Source organism: Conger conger, chromosome 2 (assembly GCF_963514075.1).
Source record: "Conger conger chromosome 2, fConCon1.1, whole genome shotgun sequence".
In the NCBI taxonomy this organism is placed as follows: domain Eukaryota; kingdom Metazoa; phylum Chordata; class Actinopteri; order Anguilliformes; family Congridae; genus Conger; species Conger conger.
This window is the reverse complement of record NC_083761.1, coordinates 56441481-56464616: the sequence shown is the minus strand read 5'-3', so window position 1 is coordinate 56464616 and position 23136 is coordinate 56441481. Positions and strand designations below refer to the sequence as shown.

Here is a 23136-nt window from a genome sequence, read left to right as displayed (position 1 = left end):
CATTCCAGAAACTATGACACTTTAGAAAGTTCTGGAGAGAATAAGGACCAACTCCAGCAATGATTCTGCCGCTGATTACCTGCCCACCTCAATGCTGTTTTTAGAAGTAAAAATGTGCCCACTATTGCTAAGACAGGCAAGGAAACCAGGGGCTGTACAGTGTACAGTGATGACAGAGTTGGCTTGGCTGTTGCAAAGCAACCTTAATTAACTTATAGAGCAAAATGGCACACAGCCATGGGAGAGGATAAACTAGGACAGAATCTCTATGCCTCCTCTTAACATTTCTGCAATGGAAGCCAGACCTTTCCTGATGCCCAGGTTCTGTCAGCCATTCAAACCCATCCAGCGTTTGTCATGCACATTTATTTCTATTCACAAAATGCCTGACGACACTAATGAAATGCACGTGTGGTCCTCAGTCTTTTTTGGCTCGAGACTCCCCATTGTTTCTGCTTTCTTGTGCAAACTGCTTTTTGAGCTGTGCTGTCTTGAAAGCCGTACCGGCTCTTTAAAAATGACTGACCATCCCCCACGGAGCACGTTCTGCTTCCTCAATGCCAATGCCATGACAGCTCTTCGGAATTACTGAATGAAAAAAAGAGCCGGGTCTTTGTCCGTGTCCGTCTATCCCGCTCCCGGCGATTTCCTCTGCATACAGATCAGCCATTTCAGCGGCCTGGTGCCACACTGCAGACCAGGGTCAGCCATGTCGGGCCCGCAAATACGCACAGGAAAGTACAGTGACAGACAGGGGATTAAAACCACGGCAAGAGCTTTTCAACCAAACATGCTTTCAGCTGCAACAGCCCACAATACCCCCAACCCCCTTTCCTCCCTAAACGTAGTCCCTTGGGCCTTCTTCTGACCTCGAACAGCCAGGCCAATGGGTCTGAATGCATGATAGCCGGGGCACGTCAGGCGGCACTCTTAAAGGTTTCCCACAGTGGCGAATTCCCATGACACGGAAAACAAATCCATTACGGGCTCTGGGCTCAGAAGGGTGAGGCTCTAAACATGTCACCTCACAATTAAACTAAATTACAGCCTGCTGCACTTGGCCTGCTGCTCTCAGACAGCTTTACGTGCCACTCTAATGCTGCTTTTGAGATGGCACACAGGACTGAAGAAAGGGCATGTCTGACCGTGCATTTCCCCCACTCATGGTTAATTAATCAAAGATCCGTGATGTGCAAGAGCACTGGTTCTTAAACTTTGTCAGGACCCAAATTAGAAATGCGTTTTAATTCCGGGACCATCCCGGAACCAGTTACAAGATCAGGCCAATAAATGAATAAGATGCTACATGGATTTTCCCCAGCCAAACGTATGAACAAAAAATACTGATTATTCAATACACAATTAACGCACGGCATGTGTGTGTGTTATAAATGGACAGTGCAACAAACATATCACCTTCATGGTTAGACTACTCAACTTATTCATGTAGCACGTCAAACTTAAGTAGAAAATGTAATTGCAAACATTATTAATTATTTGTGGTACTTTGCCAGTAAGCCTAGAATTTTCTTATTTATTGATAGGCAAAGATTACTGGGAAATATGCTTGTGTGCTGTAGTCAAGTATCTATTTTTTATCAGGTTGACCCTTTGATGGTGTAATCAAGGTCAGTTAGCACCTAGCTAGTAGCCTAACCAGTAACCAACTAGTGTGGTGTCGTTTTTGGCAATAACAATAATAGTTAGCTAAGTGGCTAGTGAGCTCCTAGCCGAGTGATCTAGACAGGAAATCTGTAAATTAATGTCATAGTAATGTTACTAGTAATGCTAGTAACTTATGCTATGTGAGCTGGGCCAAACTATTCCCCTTTAAAGGGCTTTCTGGTCAGATGTGTTGGGTAGGCATTGGCAAGCTGTCGGGCTAGCGAGTTGGGACGCTCTTGGTTTCATTGACCATCTGATTACATCAGTTTAACTTGAAGTGCAAACACTCCTGTATAGTTTAGTATTCTATAGTTTAGTAAGCAAAGTGCACTATTTTGCACCTCATAAGACACATAATATCATTTAGTTTCCACTTAGTTAATATCAGTGGCATGCCCACCGCACCAATGCCAGTCCCAGTCCCAACCTCAACCAACTAAGGATCCCCGACTTGCACCGGAACCTACGTCATACACTCCCGTGACCCATTCTAAGAAACGCTGCTCCATAGAAATGCCCCAGTGCTCTCAGGGTCACCAAATCTCAAAAACATGATAAGCTCCCACCCATGTGCACACACTCAAACACACACACACACACAGCATGCTATCTGCCGGTAAATGGGTTTAACAGCATAATGGGTTTCACTGGTCAATTTCCAATTTCCATGTCCCAGTTTTTAGAACATAGCCTACATTCACCTTATCCAGCTGAGGCCCAGCTCCCAGAGCCTGAGGACTCAAATGAAAAAGAAAATTATAACATCAAAGACAGTCACAGCGCATACAAAGCCAATTAGGGAAGCTGCAGTGACCCCATCCTTGAGTCAACAGTGGCCAAGCTACTACAGACATGCTGCTACTACAGACATAGCCATTTGTGTAGACAAGGGTAGCCACTGGTGTCAGCAACAGCTGCCTGTCATACCTGCCTAACGTCAGCAGACAGACAGCTTGTGCAGGAAACCAAAACTCAGCCGAATACATTCCACTCAAATTGTGAAAGTGTTTATTCACGGACAGATGTCTTTTTTAAAACGAGGGTAAACCATACCAATTCACTACAATTAAACTCCCAAGATGCATGAAAGGCAACAATGCATGGGAGATTCTATGAGGTAAGGTGAGAAATTTAGTGGTTTGGCTTACCCACAGTCTACTTCCTTAAATACCTGAAGCCATGATAAAATGAGACTAAACGCAACAAAAGGCCATGAGAAAAGGAGACCTCTATTGTAGTGACACCGGTACACTTCACCCCAAATCGGATTAAAAAAAACTGATAACTCTTTAAAAGACATATGAAACCTCGACTATATTTTATTTTACTGTCGGTACAGAAGACACTCTTAGTATTAGCAAGTCTAAAATTGCTAACATATTGCCAAATTTGATTACATGTAGTTGTGAAGTTGATCATTTTGGCAAGTCTGCGCAATTCAACTGAATCCCTTGGATGGGCTCCCTCTCCCCTCTCTATAACCAGGTTTTTGTCTATATTTCTTCCCACTGGAGATATTTTTCTTGTCACAGCTCGAGTGTTTTTTCTTCGCACTGGAGAATTTTTAACTCACTTGCCGATCTGTTGGGGGTTCGGGCTGAGCCTTTCCAAATTTACCCATTTCCTGTAAAGGGCCTTTGTGAGAGTGTCGCAAAAAGCTCTATGCAAATAAAATAAATTGTGATATTTCAGAAAGGAAATTGCCAAGTATAATCACAGCAAAATAGGACATCCTGGCACAACTGTCCAATCTTTTTGCTGTGAAATCAGACAAGTTCATTTTTACTACTAGCAACACATTTACAGCTTTTTCCACAGAGCTCCATCGAACCAATCAATTACAGCTAAAGCAGATATGATTCCTGTTTATTACTTTATGAGGGAGCCTAGATAAAACCCTCATATCAACATACTGATTCTTGTCAGGGATACCTCACCAGAACAGAAGCAATGTTAAACTACTAACACTCAAAAATACTGCAGAGCGGTTTACCACAGAGAACACTGAGACAACAACAAAAGTAATAGCCATGTCACAGATACAGTTCTGAGGCCATGAAATCGGTGATGGACTTCCTCATATGATGTGAAGGCCATGCCCCTCCCTCTCTGGGCACTGTGTCATAATGATCCACCCGCCGCAAAGGCACACAGTCCGAAAGTATTTAATTTAGCCTCCATTAGCACTGGGCGGAGACATTCATCACACCTCCATTTGTCATCATTGTGACAGCTTGCTTTGCCACTGTACTACAGGTCCTGCAGTGAGGAGTGGTGGATAATCTCCCTAACAGCATCAATGAGTCCCAGGGGACAGGGCAGGAGTGCATGCCTAAATGGAATCTCAACTGAGTGTATGGGATCGATCGGCAAAAGGCCTCCCGGAGTTCACGCCTTTTGTGTGACAGGACCACAAGCCCTAGGGAATGTGATGCCAATCGTAAATACACGCGAGTGGTGAGGTAACATTTGGTAGCTGTGATCAGCGAGACCATAGCCATGCAGTCCCTTAACTCCTGACTACTGTCTGTGACTGCAGGAAAAGCATGTTGAGCATGACAAAGTGAGCGACTGACAAGCAGAGGACATGAATTAGTTGAACATCATATACGATACATCATACTCAGAGGAGCTACATATCAAACTACACGGGCCTCTACAGTGCTCTCATTTTAGGAGCATTAGCTCCTGAAAGTTGCTGCGTACTAACTGGAAATATAATTTAGAAGCACGTCAAATAATTGCGATTTATTAGTGTACTCCTATGCTTTTTAATTTAGGAACATATGCCCTCGTTGGAATTTTTTTTTTAGTGTAGAGTAGAGCCCTAATTCACAGTAAAACGGGAAGTATTACAACAGACAATAAAACAAAATTATAAAACAAGAATGGCTTAAAATGAAATAAGTCCGTGAGCAGCAATTAAGAAGGGGAAAATGTTGCAGTTAAAAGCCAAGTTAGAGGCGGCTCATGAAAAAGGCATGGAAATCGGCCAGTGTTTTTGTTTTTTTAGAAGCGAGTTCCACAGACAGGTACAGTATTAGAACTATAATCTTAACTTGAAACATGAAATGCAATAATAGCCAACATCAGTGGAGTCAGCAGGCAGGAGTTTGCTTCTGTAGGTCAGACAGACACAGTGGAGCTGGCCACTCAGAGTCAAGCCTTTGTCTCGGGTAATCAGCCTGACCCACAGTTGGACTCTCTCCTACTGGCTAGTTGAGCAATCCTCAGTGCCTCCTCTGCTGAGACCAGAGCACAACAAACAGATAAAGCCTTACTATAGACCTTGTACATTGCACCATTTGAGGTCCCTCTTTGGCACTAAAAAAAAGTTATCTGTAATAAATTAAACTCTTACAGGGATGGCAGTATCCTACAACGGAAAGGCCATGGGCTGTATAGTGTATCATTAGCACCATTTGAGTAGGATCATTTTTGTTCCTTTTTTCCCCCCCTTTTAGCCACATAATGAGTTTAGATAACTCATTCCAACCAATGAAGCCATGAATCCAAACCCCTGGAGCCCAATGTAATATCCATTGATCATCACAGTGACAGCAGAACCTCTTTTTTTCATGAACATGAATAGCTTACTCTGAAAACCCTTCTCTGCTCCTCCCCAATGTCTGGGGAAACTCAGGAAAATATCATGACACACCATAGAGAAACATTCAACTGACCACAGGTTCATCAGAAATATAAAAACCATGCATGTCAGACAAACCTACAATGAAAGGATTACAAAAATATGTAGCCGTTTCAGTTTGAGTTTGAGACAAGTTAGATTAGTAATTGTGTGGACAATTATGCCTATGTTCAGCTGGAAATAATTAAACGTTTAAGAAAATGGAGAGTATAAAGTACATACTAAGCATTTAAATAACAATTTTGACTTTAAGATGGCCTTATTTATTTCCTCCTAAAAAGTGGTCACAAAAAAGACTTGCCATAGCCTTGTCTTCACTTTCACACCCATGTATTCTATAATACAGAATTATCCACAACAGGGTAGAAATCACCTCGAAAAATACAAACCTTTGAACTTATTACCTGCAGGGCCCAAGTCAATCACCAAAGCCCAAGCAAAAAGAATTCCTGCCACATAGGCCTAATAGAAGAAAACTGATATGATCTTACAAACCACTGCTTAAACTCGATACCACTGCAAAGAGAAAGAATGTGCCATTTGAACAAGAGAAAAACAGGAGTGACTCAACATCCTAGAGGCTCTTTCCTCCTCACAAGAGGGATGTCCTTTTCAAGGTCAGATCTGAGCACAACTTTGACACTGCCAATATGAGGACTTGAAACACAGCATCTGGCATGTTTCATCCCAACGGTGGCTACAGACTGAGATATGGGTGCATGCGCAGAAGTGAATGCGTTATTACCAAGTCAGGATGCTGAAGTCCATTCATAGAGGCAACAGCACACACTCACAGGGGTTAAAGGGACAGGTGGCTTCTCTCCTTTATAATCCGTTATCATGGCAGACTACATCCCTTAACCTATTTATAGTCGGGTTAAACAAAAGGAACCTCATACAAACATATTTTTGTTAGTTATTGTAATGGCCCCACACATCTCACTGTACGAAATTTATAGCAAAACTATTGTGATTTCCAGATGAAAGATGGCATGAGTCAACCATAAAGCAAAAATGTGTAAACTATGTAAATTATGTCTACATTTTAGCATTGCCTTGAGGTCCGCGGGATTACATATTTGACATCTGGAGATATGACATGAACAACAAGCTACAGTTTCAAATAAAGACGTCATATAGGAGGGAGATCACGTGAACCCTGTAATCAACCATGGTAAATTTCAGCTGAAGCACATACACAATGCAAATTCGAAATGAATATATCATTAGACATAATTTAAATAGTTATACAATTTATCTGCAGTGGTCCGGTGAAGGGTTTAAGAGATTCACATTTAATTGCATGCACCATTCTATTGATGTTTCATTTATGACGTTCTGAAGCGAGAAACATTCATGCATGTACAGTATATTGGATCAACCTACCTTTTGGTATTCCGAATCTTCTGGGCGAAAATCGCTGCTTATTTGTTCGAACTGTAGATTGAAGTGGGGTAATCTGTGTAGTAGGTTCACCCACCAAGGAGGCGAGTAATTTACCACCGCTGCCATAGTTAGCTTGTGGTCGTACGAATGTCCAAATTTCTTAAATGAAATTACACTGAACTTCGGTAATGGCTATATGCTTCAGTTGTATTAGGCAGATTGGTCACACTTGCAGCGCAGCTCGCAAAAAAACTGCTTATTTTGTGTGGCATCGAATCTTGGGATCTTTTCTGTAATTTGTTCAGATAAATCAATGCTACGTCTGGTGAGTCAGAGTCTACACAATTAATTCCAGTAACGTTTTTTCCATGTCAGTGTAGCAAGTAAACACGTTACCGTCTAGTCGCAAGACTTGGCTTAGCAATAACGTTAGAACAGCAACACATTGATACTGGATAGTAATTTTAACGTTGCTGGTTCAAGTTATTCGTTTAGGATGCGAACCAAGAATAACACTTCTGCATAGCAACCTAGACAAGAACACGACGAAATATTTATTCTATCTTTGGTTTTCCTTTCCTCGATCATCACCGACAGAATCGATTTATCTTCACTTAGTTAGTTTCCGTCTATCCAACAAAGCCAAGACCGCTAACAGCCAGTAATCTAGAATCGAAGGGGTTAAAAAGCTTTAAATCTGTCTTCCCTTTCCATCAGTAACATGATGTTAATTTCCCAATGACTAGCTAGTTAGACAAAGGAATGTGATTTTACGTAAATAACGTTACTTAAATGGATAACTAGGTCGGTAGCAACTTTCTCCACTTCCTCACTTATCATCACATAAACAATCAACTCAGCTAGCAAGTAAAAAAATTAACCCAATTTCGAATCGGTGTGCTAAGTTAGCTCCTTAGCTAGCAGGATATCTGTCCTTTTACAGATTTCTAATTTAGCTAAGGTTGGCAAATAGCTCGCTAGCTATACAACACAAAGACTCAGAAAGAATAGCTACCCTTCTCAGGCGAAATCATACCAAGGATCTGTAAACCACTGAATGTTTGTTTTAGTCCTGGCGTTCCTGTTAATCCAACCATTCCTTGATCCCTGAAGAGCAAGAGTCGGACTGAGTTTTTGCACGCTGCCGTTTTGTTGATACGTTCCGTTCTCCAGAAATCCTATAGCTAGTTAGCTATTTTGAGATGATGAAGACTTCGGTATTTCAGAGTCCATTAATGTTATTCGCTTTCTTACACATGCAAGGCTGTCAATATGAAGAATGAAACAGGCAGGAGCACCGTTGCTGAACAACCACTGTTAAGAGCAGCGGTAGCTCTCGCTGAGCCGTTTCATCCCACTCAGTTTAATGGACACTTGGCGGTGATCATTGGAGCGAAATCGTTGAAGGCACTGACCTCTGGTGGCATAAAACAGGTTACACCAGTACCTTGAAAACGATATTGCATTGTTATGGTAGACAAGGGTTGAACTATTAAGCTTGCAAAAGGTTGTGTGAACACATTCAGTGGCAGTGCTATTGGCTGTATCAAAATCACTGATGGACACTAACAAAGGATATGCAATATTCATAAAATGGATGCCTGTGATGGATAATTTGCTTTCTGCCATCAAAATGTGACAACCTGCAGAAAATTGACAAGGTTTATAAATGGTAAAGTTCTCTTAGATTTCAATAAAATATGTTTGAAACTTTCTATTATCACAAATTGCAACACCGCAGCTCAGTCTCTCACAGAAAGGAAATAAAACATCAACTCCATTCAACGTATGTTTAATTACAAAAAGCAAAATTTTATAAATAGATTATAAAAAATTAAACAGTTTTTTAGTACAGAAGGCACTGCTTCGAAAAATAGCATTCCACACAGAGAAGATTCGCTTAAAAGCAAGAATCATATTTTTCACTGATTGATTAACAATGTATCATTGAGTATTTTTGAGAATTATTACGAAATGTTCTCGGGTCATTGTGCATTACTGCAGTATTCAGTACATTTTCAGGGTACAGTCACAGTCTGATCCAAATATTGCAGTGTCTCTGTCTTACTTCACTACACTGCAGAACAGGTCTCCAGCCTCTGGTTTTTAGATTAAGTAGATTTGAATAAAAAAAAACTGCTTTCAGACACTGAAATGGAAGGTGTGATAACGGGGTGCGTGTCACAGTGTGGAGGTGCATCACAGCATACCTTTAATACATTAAATAACCCTGTTCTGTTTGGTCATGATATTTTTTTTATCACCATTAAATCATAAGTTTCCTGTGATAGAAGGCACTTCCTGTTGAACCTTGACAAATATATAAGCGATTTAAACAAATTAAATGCAAACAAAGGCAAAATATAGAATGGATTATTCACGATCACACACTGTAGCAAATGAAGTCCATGCTTGTAATCACAACTTTGTAAGGAGTCTGTAAATACATGACTGATGCTACTGCATAATTTAGGACCACCATTTCCACTGTTCATTCTGAAAGTACTTGTGCAATTAATGTCAAAGTAAGAACTAAAACAGTCATACACCTCAGTTGGATTTTGGTTAAAGGGGCAGTTCACACAAAAATAATTCAAAGTATGTATCCACATGGTTTCACTGAGATGTGACACATTTTCTAGAGACACAGTTTAGATAAAATGGACCTCTACGGACCGCTTTGTTTCCGATAATGAATCCGCCGGACATTTACTTAAATTTAATGTGCGGATGCACAGCAGTGTTCTGGGGAGAAGTGTGAATTGTTTAGATCAGTGTTTAGCCAGCTGTTTGCTGCGCTTGGCTTGCATATCCAAACATGAATGTGTAAGTGTTAGCCAGCTGTGTATTTTAGTTAGTGAAATTGTGCCGCAACAACATAGGAACTACTTTAGCTCACAATGTTTGGCAATGAAGAACACACTGTCCCCGGGAATACTGCTGTGCTTCGGCAGAATGACTTCTGCTTGTGCAGACACAGGCCAGTTCCCACAGTAGAAGAAATAGTTTTTGTTCATTTTTCAGCTCTGTTGATATTTGCGAGTAACTGTGGCATCATATTTGGAAATAACATTGCTGTTGAGTTTTTTAAATGTATCTTTTAGATGGACTCATTACCAGAAACAAAAAGGTCCGTAGAGGTCCATTATATTACAGCGAAGAGTCTAAAAAAAGTAGTCAAATCAAGAAAATGTGTCAGCAAAACCAGATGCATTGGTAGTACTTTGGGTAAGTGGAAACATACTTTCATTTCATTTTTGGGTGAACTGCCCCTTTAACAAAAATGAATTTTCAAGACAAGCATGAATATGATTTATTCATTTTGGCGGAACCCTACACTGAATTAAGAGCACAATGAAACCTAACTAACGTTAGAAGAACAAGTCCTTTCTCCTCACAGGCCTCGACGGAGACACGATGATGTCATCAGAGTCATCAGAGTCACCTGCTTTGGCTGCTTCACTGTCTGTGGGCTGATGCAGATCTAATCGCGCTGAAAAAAAAAAACCAAGGCATTTTACAAACCTTTACCTTTTACAATTCCACTTGAAACATGAGGTTTGTACACTTAATGCTGCATAATACTAATAATAATACCATATGGGGCATTTAACTCAATGCCATTGTATCTGGCACACTATAAACTGGGCTCAAGGTTTTGTAAAAAAAAAAAAAACACATCACAGAATTGAACATTTCAAAGATCAGACACGTACATAATAGATGTGCTCTTTTAACACAGACAGTAACATATCTCTGTTCCTAATAAATAAATAATGGATCCATGTTTTCCGACCCGGGTCAACTGATTATTACGTTTGAACACTTGTGTGGTCTTCATATTATGTACACACCCTGTGTCCACAGGGTCAAAAACGAGACAATCATGTCTTTCTCATTAGACAATCTGACTCATGAGACACCCCTGGAAAAATCATCAGATTTCATACTGAAACTTAATTTTGGGGGTTTTCACTGCTGTTAAACTCAGGATAGGGTAATTCTTGACCCTGAGGACAACATAAGAGTCAAGCCTTTAGACGCCAGCAAAAAGGCTGTACCTTACTGACCTGTTTTAAGGTAACACCAATTTCCCCCAAGACACTTCAAAATTCACAACACAATTCTTCCTTCATTGTAAGTTTCGGTTGAATTCTCAAGGATCTGCAGGGGACTGTTAACATTTTACCAACATCTACAAAGTTTAAGTTCAAGTCAGACACATTACACACCTGGAGCTGCCTTCTGTCTGGAAGAACTGCGCAGGTTGGAGTCCAAGCTGTTGCAGTTCCCATCGGTGTCCATTTCAGTCACATCTGGGATGTCCTCCTCAATCTCATCCTCATCGCTCCCTGTAGCATTGCTAACACCTAACACAAAACAGCCCCAGGTTATTTTTATCTGGGGCGACATGGCTCAGGCAGTAAGAGCAGTCCTCTGGCAGTCGGAGGGTTGCCGGTTCGATCCCCCGCCCGGGCTGTGTCGAAGTGTCCCTGAGCAAGACACCTAACCCCCATTTGCTCCTGACGAGCTGGTCGGTGCCTTGCATGGCAGCCAATCGCGGCTGGTGTGTGAGTGTATGTGTGAATGAGAAGCATCAATTGTACAGCGCTTTGGATAAAGGCGCTATATAAATGCCAACCATTTACCATTATCCCACTAATGCTAACAAAGGCGCTGGCACGTACACTTAGCACATGTGCTCATGCAGGGTGACTTACAGAGCAAATTAAATTTAAGGCTCAACTCAGTAATTTTGGTTGCCAGTATAATGGTAATGGCTTATAATAAAGGGAAAAAAGACAAAGTACTGGTATAACACTATTACTCTCCTAATAACAGGAAACTCATAAAAAGCATAAATTATTTAAAATCAGTGTCGGACCGACACTAGTTCATCGGTCTTCAATATTTCATTCTTCTGCATTGTTTTCTATAACAGACGTTTGGAGTCCTTGTCAAGCAAGATATCAAAAGAATAGTTTGCTAATGTTTTGCCAGATAAACCATGCTTAACTACCTCAGATGTACTTGACCTTGCCACAGTACCCTTATGCAAACTGCAACAGTTTGCATAAGGCTTCTCATTGGCCTCCACCGGCTTCCTATTGCCGCATGCATCCGTTTCAAGGCCCTAGTGTTGGCATTTCAGGCTGCTAAGGGGACTGCTCCACCTTACATACAATCCCTGATCACTCCCTACTCCCCAGCTAGACCACTCCGGTCTGCCAGCTCTGGTCACCTTATGGTTCCCTCTCTACGTGCACCTGGCGGTCGAGCTGCACGTTCATGCCTGTTTTCCGTTCTGGTTCCTCAGTGGTGGAATGACTTGCCTACCACTGTCAGGACAGCAGAATCCCTCCCCCTATTTCGACGCAGACTCAAAACCCACCTTTTCAAACTCTACCTTAGTCCTCCCTCCTGATTTCCCCCCCAAAAAACATATATATTTATTTTGCACTTATGATGACGACTATGTTTAGAACAGCATTCCATGTGTATTCTGGATGTGATGCTTTGACTTGTGGGAGAACCTATGCACTTGTAAGTCGCTTTGGATTAAAAGCGTCTGCCAAATGACAAAAATGTAAAATGTAATGTAACAGTAACAAAGGCTCGGTATCAGAGAGTTCAGTGGGCTAAGCAAAATTGTTGCCCAGGTTACCAAGATGCCAGTGTAAGACGTTAAATACTAGGAGTGCCACAATCCACCAAGGTACTTTGTTGTCATTTTCGTAGAAAAAGCAACCGAAAGATCTGTGCAAATTACTTAGAGGGCCTTTTAAGTACCATGCTCAAGGGTACAGTTGGCAGTGCCCCTCATGGGAATCAAATATAGGACCTGACATTTGCGACCTCCATTTACAGTACTGTTACCTCCATTACCTGGGCTGTCTGACTGGTAGCTCTGGATGGCTGAGAGAAGCTTTCTTGGAGCTGGTGTAGGAACAGAGCTCTTTATCGTGGGAGCAGTGATCTGTGACTCAGGCCCAGAAGAAACACTGCATTCAGAAACAGGACCAGGATTACATTCACAGTCACAGAATGGCACCGATTCAGTCAGTCACAAATGAGCACCCGCTGCCTGTGAATAGACAAGCCAACACCAAACTGACCATGCTTTCCTCTCTCTTTATTTGATATTTCCTGAGAAAGACATGCCCTTCTGTTTTATATTATGCAGACAAAGATAACATGCATTTATAATTTATTAATTAAGCTCATGCCTAAATCCAAAAGACTCCCAGACTTTCAGAGGACTTAAAGATAATAAATAAAAAGTGACAATGAATGAATGCGTCTGTGAGTATACGTGCTTATGTTACAGCAGTGGGTACCATCACCACTAGCTAACGTTAGCTAACTAAATACAAACGAGAGTAATGTCAGTTAAATAGCTAGCTAAATGGCCTGTGTGGAAAGCGACTGCTAAAGCTAATTATTTACGAACCATATCAGACTGCGGTTTCTCAGCTCATTGCTATCACGGCACACAATGTGTGCGTGTACAAACATGTTTTTTTATGTGTACAAACAGAGGAGCAAAGCAAGGAAAAAAATTCTGCATAGTATGCCTTTAAAGAATAACCTAACTTTTTTTTCCCCCCACACTCCCCATGCAAATGGATAATTTTACACACGGGCAGAAGCATGCTGACCCCATGCACAAAATGAAGCAGAAGGATTGTGTTTGTGCAGCCATTCACAGGCTTTTGACACACACGCCTGCACACACAGACACAGTACATGCCCGCACACAAACAAATACACACACATACACACACATTCATATACATACACACACACAGTACGTCCACACACACACACACACACACACACACACACGCACCTATTGGTAATGAAGCGACAGCGTGTCAAATGCCCTCTGAGAGCAGCTTGCAGGAGCGTCACTACGTCGTCGTCCTGATCTCCCTGAACAGTGCTGCTCTCTGTAGACTCCCTCTGCTGGCCCTGAAACAGAGAGAGAGCTACAGTAAGGCTGCTTTCCACATAAACATCAGCTGGCCCACACAAATATCCAGCTTCAGAACGAGAAGCAAATAACGCACAACAGCCTCTGCCCTGGAATTCAACATGGAGGAGGAAAACGGCTTCATGGCCAACATACACATGTCACGGGGCAGGTGTAGGGTTGAGGTTTATTTACATCCACACAGTAATACTCTGAGGTCTACAGTGTGCACAATTACATCCACACAGTAATATGGTGATGTTTACAGTGTGCACAATTACATCCACACAGTAATACTGTGAGGTTTACAGTGTGAACAATTACATCCACACAGTAATACTATGAGGTTTACAGTGTTAACAATTACATCCACACAGTAATACTGTGAGGTTGACATTGTGCACAATTACATCCACACAGTAATACTGTGAGGTTGACATTGTGCACAATTACATCCACACAGTAATACTGTGAGGTTGACATTGTGCACAATTACATCCAGACAGTAATACTGTGATGTTTACAGTGTGCACAATTACATCCACACAGTAATACTGTGATGTTTACAGTGTGCACAATTACATCCACACAGTAATACTGTGATGTTTACAGTGTGAACAATTACATCCACACAGTAATACTGTGATGTTTACAGTGCGCACAATTACATCCACACAGTAATACTGTGAGGTTGACATTGTGCACAAGAAGATCGACACAGTAATATTTCCAGGTTTACAGTGTGCACAATTACATCCACACAGTAATATTGTGATGTTTACATTGTGCACAAGGACGTCCACACAGTTGTATAATATTTACTTAGACACTATAGATAACACGGTTATGCGGGAAGAGCCCTTATCTGTATCTGTTGCCCAGAAGGCCTCTGTATTTGATTACTTTCAACATTAAATGCACAAGCCATCCATGGAACAAATCCCCCCTCACCTTTTGCTAAAACACACAAATTATAATTATTCACAATAAGCATTAATCAGGCTCAGATTAAAATGCATTTCTCTTTGAATGGTGTCAGTGGAAAGAGAACAGTGGCTGTTAAACAACCTTCAAAGCCACCTTCTGGCCATTATATGGTACTGCAAAGCCTACAAACCAGCTCTGGGTAACTAGGAGGAAATCCAATTTTATTTATTATTAAGAATGGTAAAAAAAAGGTAAATACTTACCTTCTGAAGTCTGTTCCGACCGAGGTCTTTAAAGTATGTTAATTGCTTTCGCCTCGTCAAATGTCCCCTTATTGCTGACTGAATTATAACCAAGTCCTGCAAAAGAAAATAAAAAAGTGCATGACAATACGCATGCAGTAGCTTATACACTTACAAACATCTTCCATAAATATCAACAAGCTATTGACACAGACCCTTCGAATTTGAAATATACCTACCTCCTCTGAATATTCAGCTCCATTCTGAAAAACAGAAAAAATGTTACATCCTAAAACGTTTTCCTCGTCCATAGGAGCACTGCCTGTGTCATTCATTGTGGATATATGACATGAGTACGCTATAACAGGAGGGTCATTACCCTGCTTCTGTGCTGATGCCAGTGTCTCTGAATGGTCCTGGCTGCCCGGTCCTCAGTCTCGCTCTGTACTCGATGGCCACACTGTGCTGACAGAGGGCTGGGGGCAGAACTTTCCGGAGTCTGCCCCAGACCGTGCTGAAACTGCCGTGCAGCATCACCAGAGGAGGCTACCTTTAGACTCTGTGAAAATGCACATTCAATTGCATGATGAGGAAGGATAAGATGACGTTTTAACAGTGAAATGTCGATAATATAATTATAATTTTCAATCAATATTAACCCATGTGAAAAACTAGTATGCTGAAGCATACCTGAAGTATGAACTATTTTGTACTTACTTCAGTACTTGTACTCAATACGAGACGATGAAAGTTCATATAAAGTATGCTTAGTATAGAGTTAATGGGCTTCTCAAACAAAGTGCTTTCCATTTACCTGATAGTTGTGCTCTAGCTCTGCCTTGAGACGTCTCTCCTCCTCCAGTTCCTTTTCCAAACTTTTGACTCTTACTGTCAGTTTCTCAATATCCTCTCTGTGGAATAAGACAACACCAATAAGATACAGTACCTACAAACCAATGTGAACTTCAGCTGCGATATTCCATAGTGGCATTCGGACAGACCCTTCAAATGTTTTTAGAGAACCACTGAACAAGCAAAAACGATGTTTGAGAATACAACTCTCCAGCCATGAGACCTACTTGTGGCGAGATGCTTCCAGTTCAAAAGTCTTCAGTCTCTTTACTTCTTCAGCAGCTGCGGCTTGCTCAGTGGAGAGCAGCTTTATCTCAGCACTGGAGAAGGTTTAAATGGGGAAAAGTGCATTGGTCAATTAGATTAGATAATGCATGCCAAATACTCGTTTGTGGTCTGGTCAATGGATAATACATCTGGGACATTTACATTTTAATTAGCGGTCACTGCGGGCACATAGTCCATTACTCTGCTTTAATAGAGTTTATTCAGACAGTTTAATAAACATTCAAACATTTTTAAATGTTAGGCTGCATTACCTTGTGTGTATGAATTGTATTACTGTTACAATTGCTATGGTTTGAATCCCTTTGGGGACTGGGCATACGACAAGTGGCATAAGTTAGTCATATGCCAATGACAAGAATAGACTAATTTGAAGTGAAATTAACACAATTCTCATGTTGCGTATTGCAACAGTTGTCCATAGCACAATGAGGGAACAGGAATAGGAGTAATAATACGGAATCTCTGTTGGCAGGACTTTCATACCAGATACTGTACGTGTCTTTAATTCAAATGCAATGTCTCACTGCCTAAGCAAGAAACTGCAGCCTTTGAAAGAGGTTTACACCATCATAAAGCTTCAGAAGCAGCGGCTACAACACAGAAACGTGCAGCAGCTTTAACAGAGGAGACCGTCAATAGCAAGAGCTGAGAAAGATGCAGGCAGAAGAGATTTTACTGTGAGAAGCCAAGAGCTCATTCCAATCGCTTATTTTTCTCATCTCTTTTCTTTTTCTTGCTCTTTTATCTACTTCTAGCTCCACCCATTGGGAGAGGCTAGGAAAAATGAAGACCGGGAAATCAAGAAAACGTGAATTAGGCACAAATTAAATATCCTTGCTCGTCAGTTTCAAAGACACATCAGTTACAGACGTGGCAGATGGGGAGAGGTGGATCCACAGGTCGATCATTTATCAGGTTTTCCGAGAAAAATACTTCCGATAATGACGCACTGATGCAATGATGTTTTCTTGCTCAAAGGAAAAATTGGGAGTTCCGAACTTTTACTTCTAGCTCCTAGGAGGAACATTTAAGGGGGTTGGAATGTCCTTAAAGACGGTGGACCTTGATCGATTTCCAGGTCAGGAGCAAGTAAGAGATAAAAGAGTGGAGAAAAATAAGCGTTCGGAATGAGCCCCAGGTTTCGGCGGGCGGTGAGTGGGCAGCCTTACTTCCTGTCAGCCAGCGACGCCTGCAGCCCCGCCCTTTCCTCCCGGATCTTCTTCAGGAGGCCGCGCAGACGGGCACACTCCTGCGTGTCGTTCCCTGAGGGGGTCGCCGTGACTCCCTGCACAGCGGCGTCTGCGCTCGGCGCCACTGTGCTCACATGACTGGCCCTGGGACCGCTGGCCGGATCCGGCTCCTTGGCGGACTGCGGGCGTCCGGAATCATCCGGTTTCTGACAAAGACCAGACATTTTACTTGAGAAGAGTTTGGAGGTTTCAAAACTGCATAACCTGAATAACACAGGCATGTTAGCACACATATTATTCCACCAACAATTGGCTGCAAGTGTCAACTTGTTGGGTTAACAGAAATTCCCAATCAGACCTAGGTCAAATAAAACTATTTTTGGATTCAAATACTTTTCTACACTTTACGGAGCTTATCTTTTTGGAACCTCTGACATACTCTCAGAAAGTGCAAACCCCACACCTCTTGGTTGCTCAGTTGCACCAGGAGCAACTGAGCACAAAAAAGCATTTGAATCCAAAACAATGACATGCTTGACCCTGGTCTGTTCCCGATAGAAACAAATGCATACAAATCTGGTGCAAATGCACCCAGAGAAAAGGAGTTCACCTTTTCAAGCTCAGTAATGCGTCTCACCAGCCTTTGTTTGCTCCATTCACTGTAACCTGAACCAGAGAAAATATCAGTATGCAGTAACATAGCAGCAGCACAGACCAGACTCAAAGTTAATCGCAGGCATTGGAAAATGCAGAAATCCTATGCTATGTTGATAGTGTATGTATCTTTTCAAAGAACTGGTTATGTACAAGCAGCCAGTAGGATAAAAGGTAAATATGTTTATGAGTAATGGTGTTAAAACAAGTGTGGAGGGTGAAGGTTAGGTTAACCTCTGGCAGTGCTTGCGGGGGTTTCTGTTGCTCTCTCAAGTTCTTCCCTGAGAGATTTATTCTCCTCGTGCAGCTGTTTGGTGTTTTTCGACAGTCTCAGGATGCTTGAGTTGAGGGCTTTGTGCTGTTTCAGGGACTCCTTTCTCTCAGCTCGGTTGCTGTGAAGAGACAAAGATATTTTATTCTGATTCCTTTCAGGATGTCATTAAACAGTGGAGCGTTTCAGATGGGTAAATACCTTCTCTCTGCAGTCTCTGCACTGGCAAGTAACACCTTTAGCCTCTGAATCTGAAAGATATATATGAAATACTGTACAATTATGGAATATAAGCTCCACATATTCATTATTATATCAATTCATAGGAACAAATATGGCATCTATTCAAATATATAGCATGTACATTATTGATATATATTGGTACTGTGCAAAAGTTTTCGTAACATGTATAGAATTATATAAAGCAAAGATTATTTTAATAATAAAATGAAAAGTTTCAAAATATTGAAAAAATACTATGAAGGGAAGTAAAGAGTTACAAAAAACGAAATCAAATCAATATTGGTTGTGACCACCCTTCACCTTTAAAACCAGAACCAGCCACAGTTCTTATGCAGACTTTGACTGTCTCACTTGCTTCTAGCTCTTTTACTCAATATGCTATTTTATTTATCGAAATTTTGTTTAATTGTTTGGAGAAATCTATGTTTTTTATGAATCAATCTGCCTCATAATGGCTTCCTTGACTTTCATTGGCATAACGCTTGCCCTCATATTGACAAATGCCAATAACGGATTCCAAAGGCAGTCAAAAGCCTATAATCAAGTCCCGATACTGAAAGCTTATACCGCCACAAAGGAAGCAAGTGAATACACCTGGCTAATCAGAAACAGCTGAGAAGCCAACTGTCCAATTACTTTTGGTATGTATAAAAAGGATGCAATTCCCACACATTCCCACACAGATCACCCAATATGGAGACAAATAACCTCAAATGAAAGGTGAAAGTCTGCACTCATATTCCTTTTCAAATCCAATGTGCTGGAGTACAGAGCCAAAAGAACACAAATTTTACGACTATCCAAATAGTTACGGACTTCCAATGTATGTTGTGGGTACAATTCCCAGCTGGGGCATTGCCAATGTAGCCTTGAGCAGAGCACTTAATCTGAATTGCTTCAATAAATATATGCAGCTGTATAAATGGATTGCATTTAAAAATGTAATCTGCACTCTGGACAAGTGTCTGCTAAATGTGGAACTGAAATGGAACGCAGTTATGCTTCATGAAAGGAAACTAATTTAAAGGGCTCATTTTCAGAATGAAAAATTGATTGCCATGACATACTTCCTCAAAGTACGTCTCCAGTGCAATCTTCATTTCCTCCATATTGGTGGTCTTCAAATCACTCTGCAGTTTGCTAAAAAAAAATATTTTCAATGGATACCTCAATTGCACAGATTTGACCTTAATATTATTCATTCCTCATGCACAAATCTTGTGCTTATGGACATTTTGGCCTTTGCCATCTGACACTGAATTATATTGCAAGTGCTCTGATGCACGTGTGTAAAATGAACTGCTCCTACACTAATGCGCTGTCCTTTTCTTTGCACTGCTGTTCCAGCTTCAGAATCTTCTGTTTGAGACCATTCGTAACCTGCCAGAGAGAGAGAGAGAGAGAAAACAGAGTGCATCATTTCAAATTCAATAAAAAATGAACAACTCATTAAGCAGGTAGGAAATGTTAGCCTACGTTTTCAAATTCAGCTGCTGACTGTAATGATTTCTCCATGAAAGTACCTTGTATAACTAACCCTGGACTTAAAAAATATATATATTTGAATAATGTGCACTGAGACACCCCGCAGAATTAATACTGGGCCCCCAGAACCTCGAGTTTCAGTGCTTGGTTATAAGCTTAAGCCATAATGAACAGACTCATTATGCAAGTATCAGCTTATAAATTCAAGGTCTTGTCGGTGCAAAGTCACATAATGTAGAGCAGAATTTGAAGATACTCACTGCACTCCCATCGTTCCTTTTATCAACAAATGCCCTTGTGTACTCAGAGCCCTGAAGATGAAAAATGAGGAAATCAATGGATCATGCAGAATTACCAACGGAACTTTTACAACACGGGTCCATTGGTAATTACATTTTGAATAAATTGTATGGTGAAATCAAGCGAATCATTTTCTGAGCTCATGCATCCCTTAGATAGTTTACCTTGGTGGGGTTAAGCAGCTGTTCTATTTGTTTCTCTTTTTTACTGTTATCCTCCTCCAGTTTGCGCAGTTTGGTCTTCATCAAATCGCTCTCTGATTTCTGTGCCTGCAGACACTGAACAAGAGGGTAAAACAGGCCCTTCAGATTGGAACCCACCCATCACCCAGTGGTTATTTTGTCTGTGTTCCAAGGGCAAACTAACAGCCAGAAAGGACAGTTTTCAAATGTTCAATAGTATATAATGCCATACTTCGAAATTGCTGACACAAACAACCACCATCTAAATGTCTGTTTGACTTCTGAGGAAAAGGGGCCCATATTTTCCTATACCCAAATTATGGGGGAGATTATTACACTGGGGGAGGATGATGTTAAACAAAGGCAGTAAGAATATGACTCTAACATACTCCTCTTATCAGTACTCTTGAATAATGGCCTCCTTGTGATTACATTTTTTTTAAATTACCTTCTTCAGATCAAGTATCTCATCATACATGTCTTCTTTCTCTTTAAAGTCTGGAGTTCCTGGAATGTAACCTGGGGGAAAGGAAGGCACAAAACAAGAATTAAACCACGTCGAGTTTCAGTAACTACACAGCTGTCCTGCCTCACCAGGTTCTCACCATTGCTGGAGGTACGAGAATGCTTGGGTTTCTTCATGCCAAAGGCCTCCTTCAGGTACTCGGGCGTGCTTGTGGAAGTCGACATCCTAGCTGACGTGATGTCATAGTCCGCTTTCATAGGCTGGGACAGGGCTGCAGGGAGAAGTTCATCAACTGAACTCAAACAACACCCAAGTAGTCAACATTATAAGCCTGGCAACTGCAGAACGGTCAAGAGTTAATGCATGCGAGCACAGACCAAGTCCACTTTTGAGGGATGCCAGCCAAAACTCCCTGGGTGCACGTGCTGTAGGGTTTTCATTGTGCATCATCCCAGTGCTCTTCAGAGAACGCCACACCGCTGCCTTCTTCGGGTGCAGGTTTGCGCTGGACAAATAAGGTGATCCTAAAAGACAAGTTTACAAAAAAATAAATATTTGTATATAAATACTTCACATAGAACAGACATGGTAGTCATGAAAAGAAACAAAAATATACTGTAAGTTACAGTAAGAAATGTCTTACTAGGTGATGGAGGTGGTTTACTTGACGGTTTCTTTTTTCTAGGTTGCTGAGAAGAGAGGGCAAACCAAATTACCAATTTATCATCGGAGCACAGTAAATCAGGGATCATCAAATTGCGGCCCTTGAGGGCCAAGAAATAAGAACTGGTTTTCCACTCTCCCTTCACCTGGGAGTCAGGTGTGAAGACAGTCTGGCCAATCAGAAGCACAAATTGTTCAGTTAATTACCTGGGAGGAAAGAAAACCAGGGCTGGATTTGATTCAAGGGCCAGATTTGAAATGGGTAAACACTCTCAAACCATTGTTTCTCAACCTCATTTAATTCGGCATACTCCAATATATCTGTAGGTTAATGTTGTTACATACAGTCTTGTCTTCAGCTAAAGGCAGAATTGACAGACTTTTAGCCAGTGTCTTTTTGAACAAACCACAGCTAAAATATGCTGTTGTACTTATCTGCATGATTTGAAATTAGAAATAAAATGCAATACCTTCTCAGTGTCTGACATATAGGTGACAACTGAAACTCCATCTTCACCCTAATGATATAACACAACATTGTTAAACTAGTTTGTCTATAGAAAGCTGCAGTGGTAAACTTCATTTGGCATTAAGACGATAGCTACAAACAGCTATATACATACGTCCACACAATAATTACTTACTCATCACTTAATTACTTTAGCAGCTATTTTACGAAACGTACATGGACATACATCAAAACGCTGGCAATAAATTATCTTGCTACTTACCAAATCTTCCAACTCTTCATCCGTCAGAAAATCACTGGCTGCCACAACCGACATAGCTAACGTTAGTTTACTTAGCAGTCTAACAATTATACCTACAATAACCTAATCGTTTAATTTGCCAAAAATAATAAACATTACCATCCTAGGTCTGTCGTGTTTCGAACGCAACCTTCCAATCATTAGTTGTTCATTTGTCCAACTAACATCATTCGACCTCATGTTGAGTCGTTTATTTTTGCAAGTTGGCTAGCTTGCTATCGAACGTGAACTAAAAGTGTTAATGAACTGTTACCCAACGAAATTGCCATTCAGTTAGCTTGTCACTCAGCCACCTAGGTAGGCTGACTGTTGATACAGCGGTTATCCATCAGCCTATTGATTTTGTAGCTCAGCATCGGAGAAAAAAAGCTTGATATGGCATTTGATAACTTCGATGCCTATAACTATGATGGCTCAATGTAGATTTCCCTCTAAAACGTCTAGGAACAATGCAGTCCGCGAAAGGCTACATCCCCTTCTCAAACAACAATCAAATAGCAAGCTAATGTTACCACTAAAAAGCTGACTGCTCGCCAGGTAGCGACCGAACTAAACAGCTAGCTAGTTGTGGCTTGTCTGGCTGGTTGAGACAGCGTTGCATAAGTTTTCCGCTTTCCCCTCATATGCTTTTCTCGAAAAGTAGTCTTTTACCTATAATGAACAGAGATAGGCCTACACAATATACAATAGTTGAATGTACACAGCTTTGTACGTGTTCCTTACTCCAGCTTTGGCATCAATGTTACACTGCAGTCGTCTAGCAACCAGAAACAGTGTAGCTGGCGTGAGCTCTTTGGACTCTCGCGTGCGAACTCGGAATTTCTTCTTTTTTTTTTTTTTTGGAAAGCTACGCGGTATATTTCAAGGGACAATCACAACAAATGCATGTTAAGCTTTTATGAAATGAGATTATACACATTTTTAATACAG

At 41.1% G+C, this 23136-nt stretch overlaps 2 protein-coding genes across 6 annotated transcripts in view; both read right to left on the bottom strand.

Annotated features, from left to right (window-relative positions):
* The window catches only part of ttyh3b (tweety family member 3b), a 75094-nt gene extending 67050 nt beyond the window's left edge, over nt 1-8044 (bottom strand). For both annotated transcript variants that reach the window (XM_061231703.1, XM_061231704.1), the window contains exon 1: nt 6701-8044. In XM_061231703.1, the coding sequence (XP_061087687.1) occupies nt 6701-6826 (126 nt within the window). In that variant the 5' untranslated portion in view covers nt 6827-8044. The remainder of the gene's footprint in view (nt 1-6700) is intronic.
* Nucleotides 8045-8476: 432 nt separating this feature from the next.
* On the bottom strand, nt 8477-22961 carry iqce (IQ motif containing E). Of its 4 annotated transcripts, XM_061231525.1 has the most exons (24): nt 22930-22961; nt 22168-22205; nt 21907-21954; nt 21417-21462; nt 21151-21297; nt 20913-21044; nt 20756-20826; nt 20290-20403; nt 20086-20136; nt 19650-19720; nt 19408-19480; nt 18299-18348; nt 18061-18218; nt 17783-17838; nt 17152-17378; nt 15922-16014; nt 15657-15753; nt 15222-15401; nt 15082-15105; nt 14864-14959; nt 13551-13672; nt 12587-12702; nt 10933-11070; nt 8477-10193 (listed from the first exon to the last, which is right to left on the bottom strand). In XM_061231525.1, the coding sequence occupies exons 3-24, from the start codon at nt 21922-21924 to the stop codon at nt 10072-10074; spliced, it is 2202 nt and encodes a 733-aa protein (XP_061087509.1). In that variant the 5' UTR covers nt 21925-21954; nt 22168-22205; nt 22930-22961; the 3' UTR covers nt 8477-10071. The 4 variants fall into 4 exon arrangements, 3 of the variants coding, with proteins under 3 accessions (XP_061087509.1, XP_061087508.1, XP_061087510.1); XM_061231524.1 differs by having other exon boundaries at nt 22168-22959; XR_009708058.1 differs by lacking the exon at nt 8477-10193 and having other exon boundaries at nt 10935-11070; nt 12587-12677; nt 22168-22959.
* Nucleotides 22962-23136: the final 175 nt, after the last annotated feature.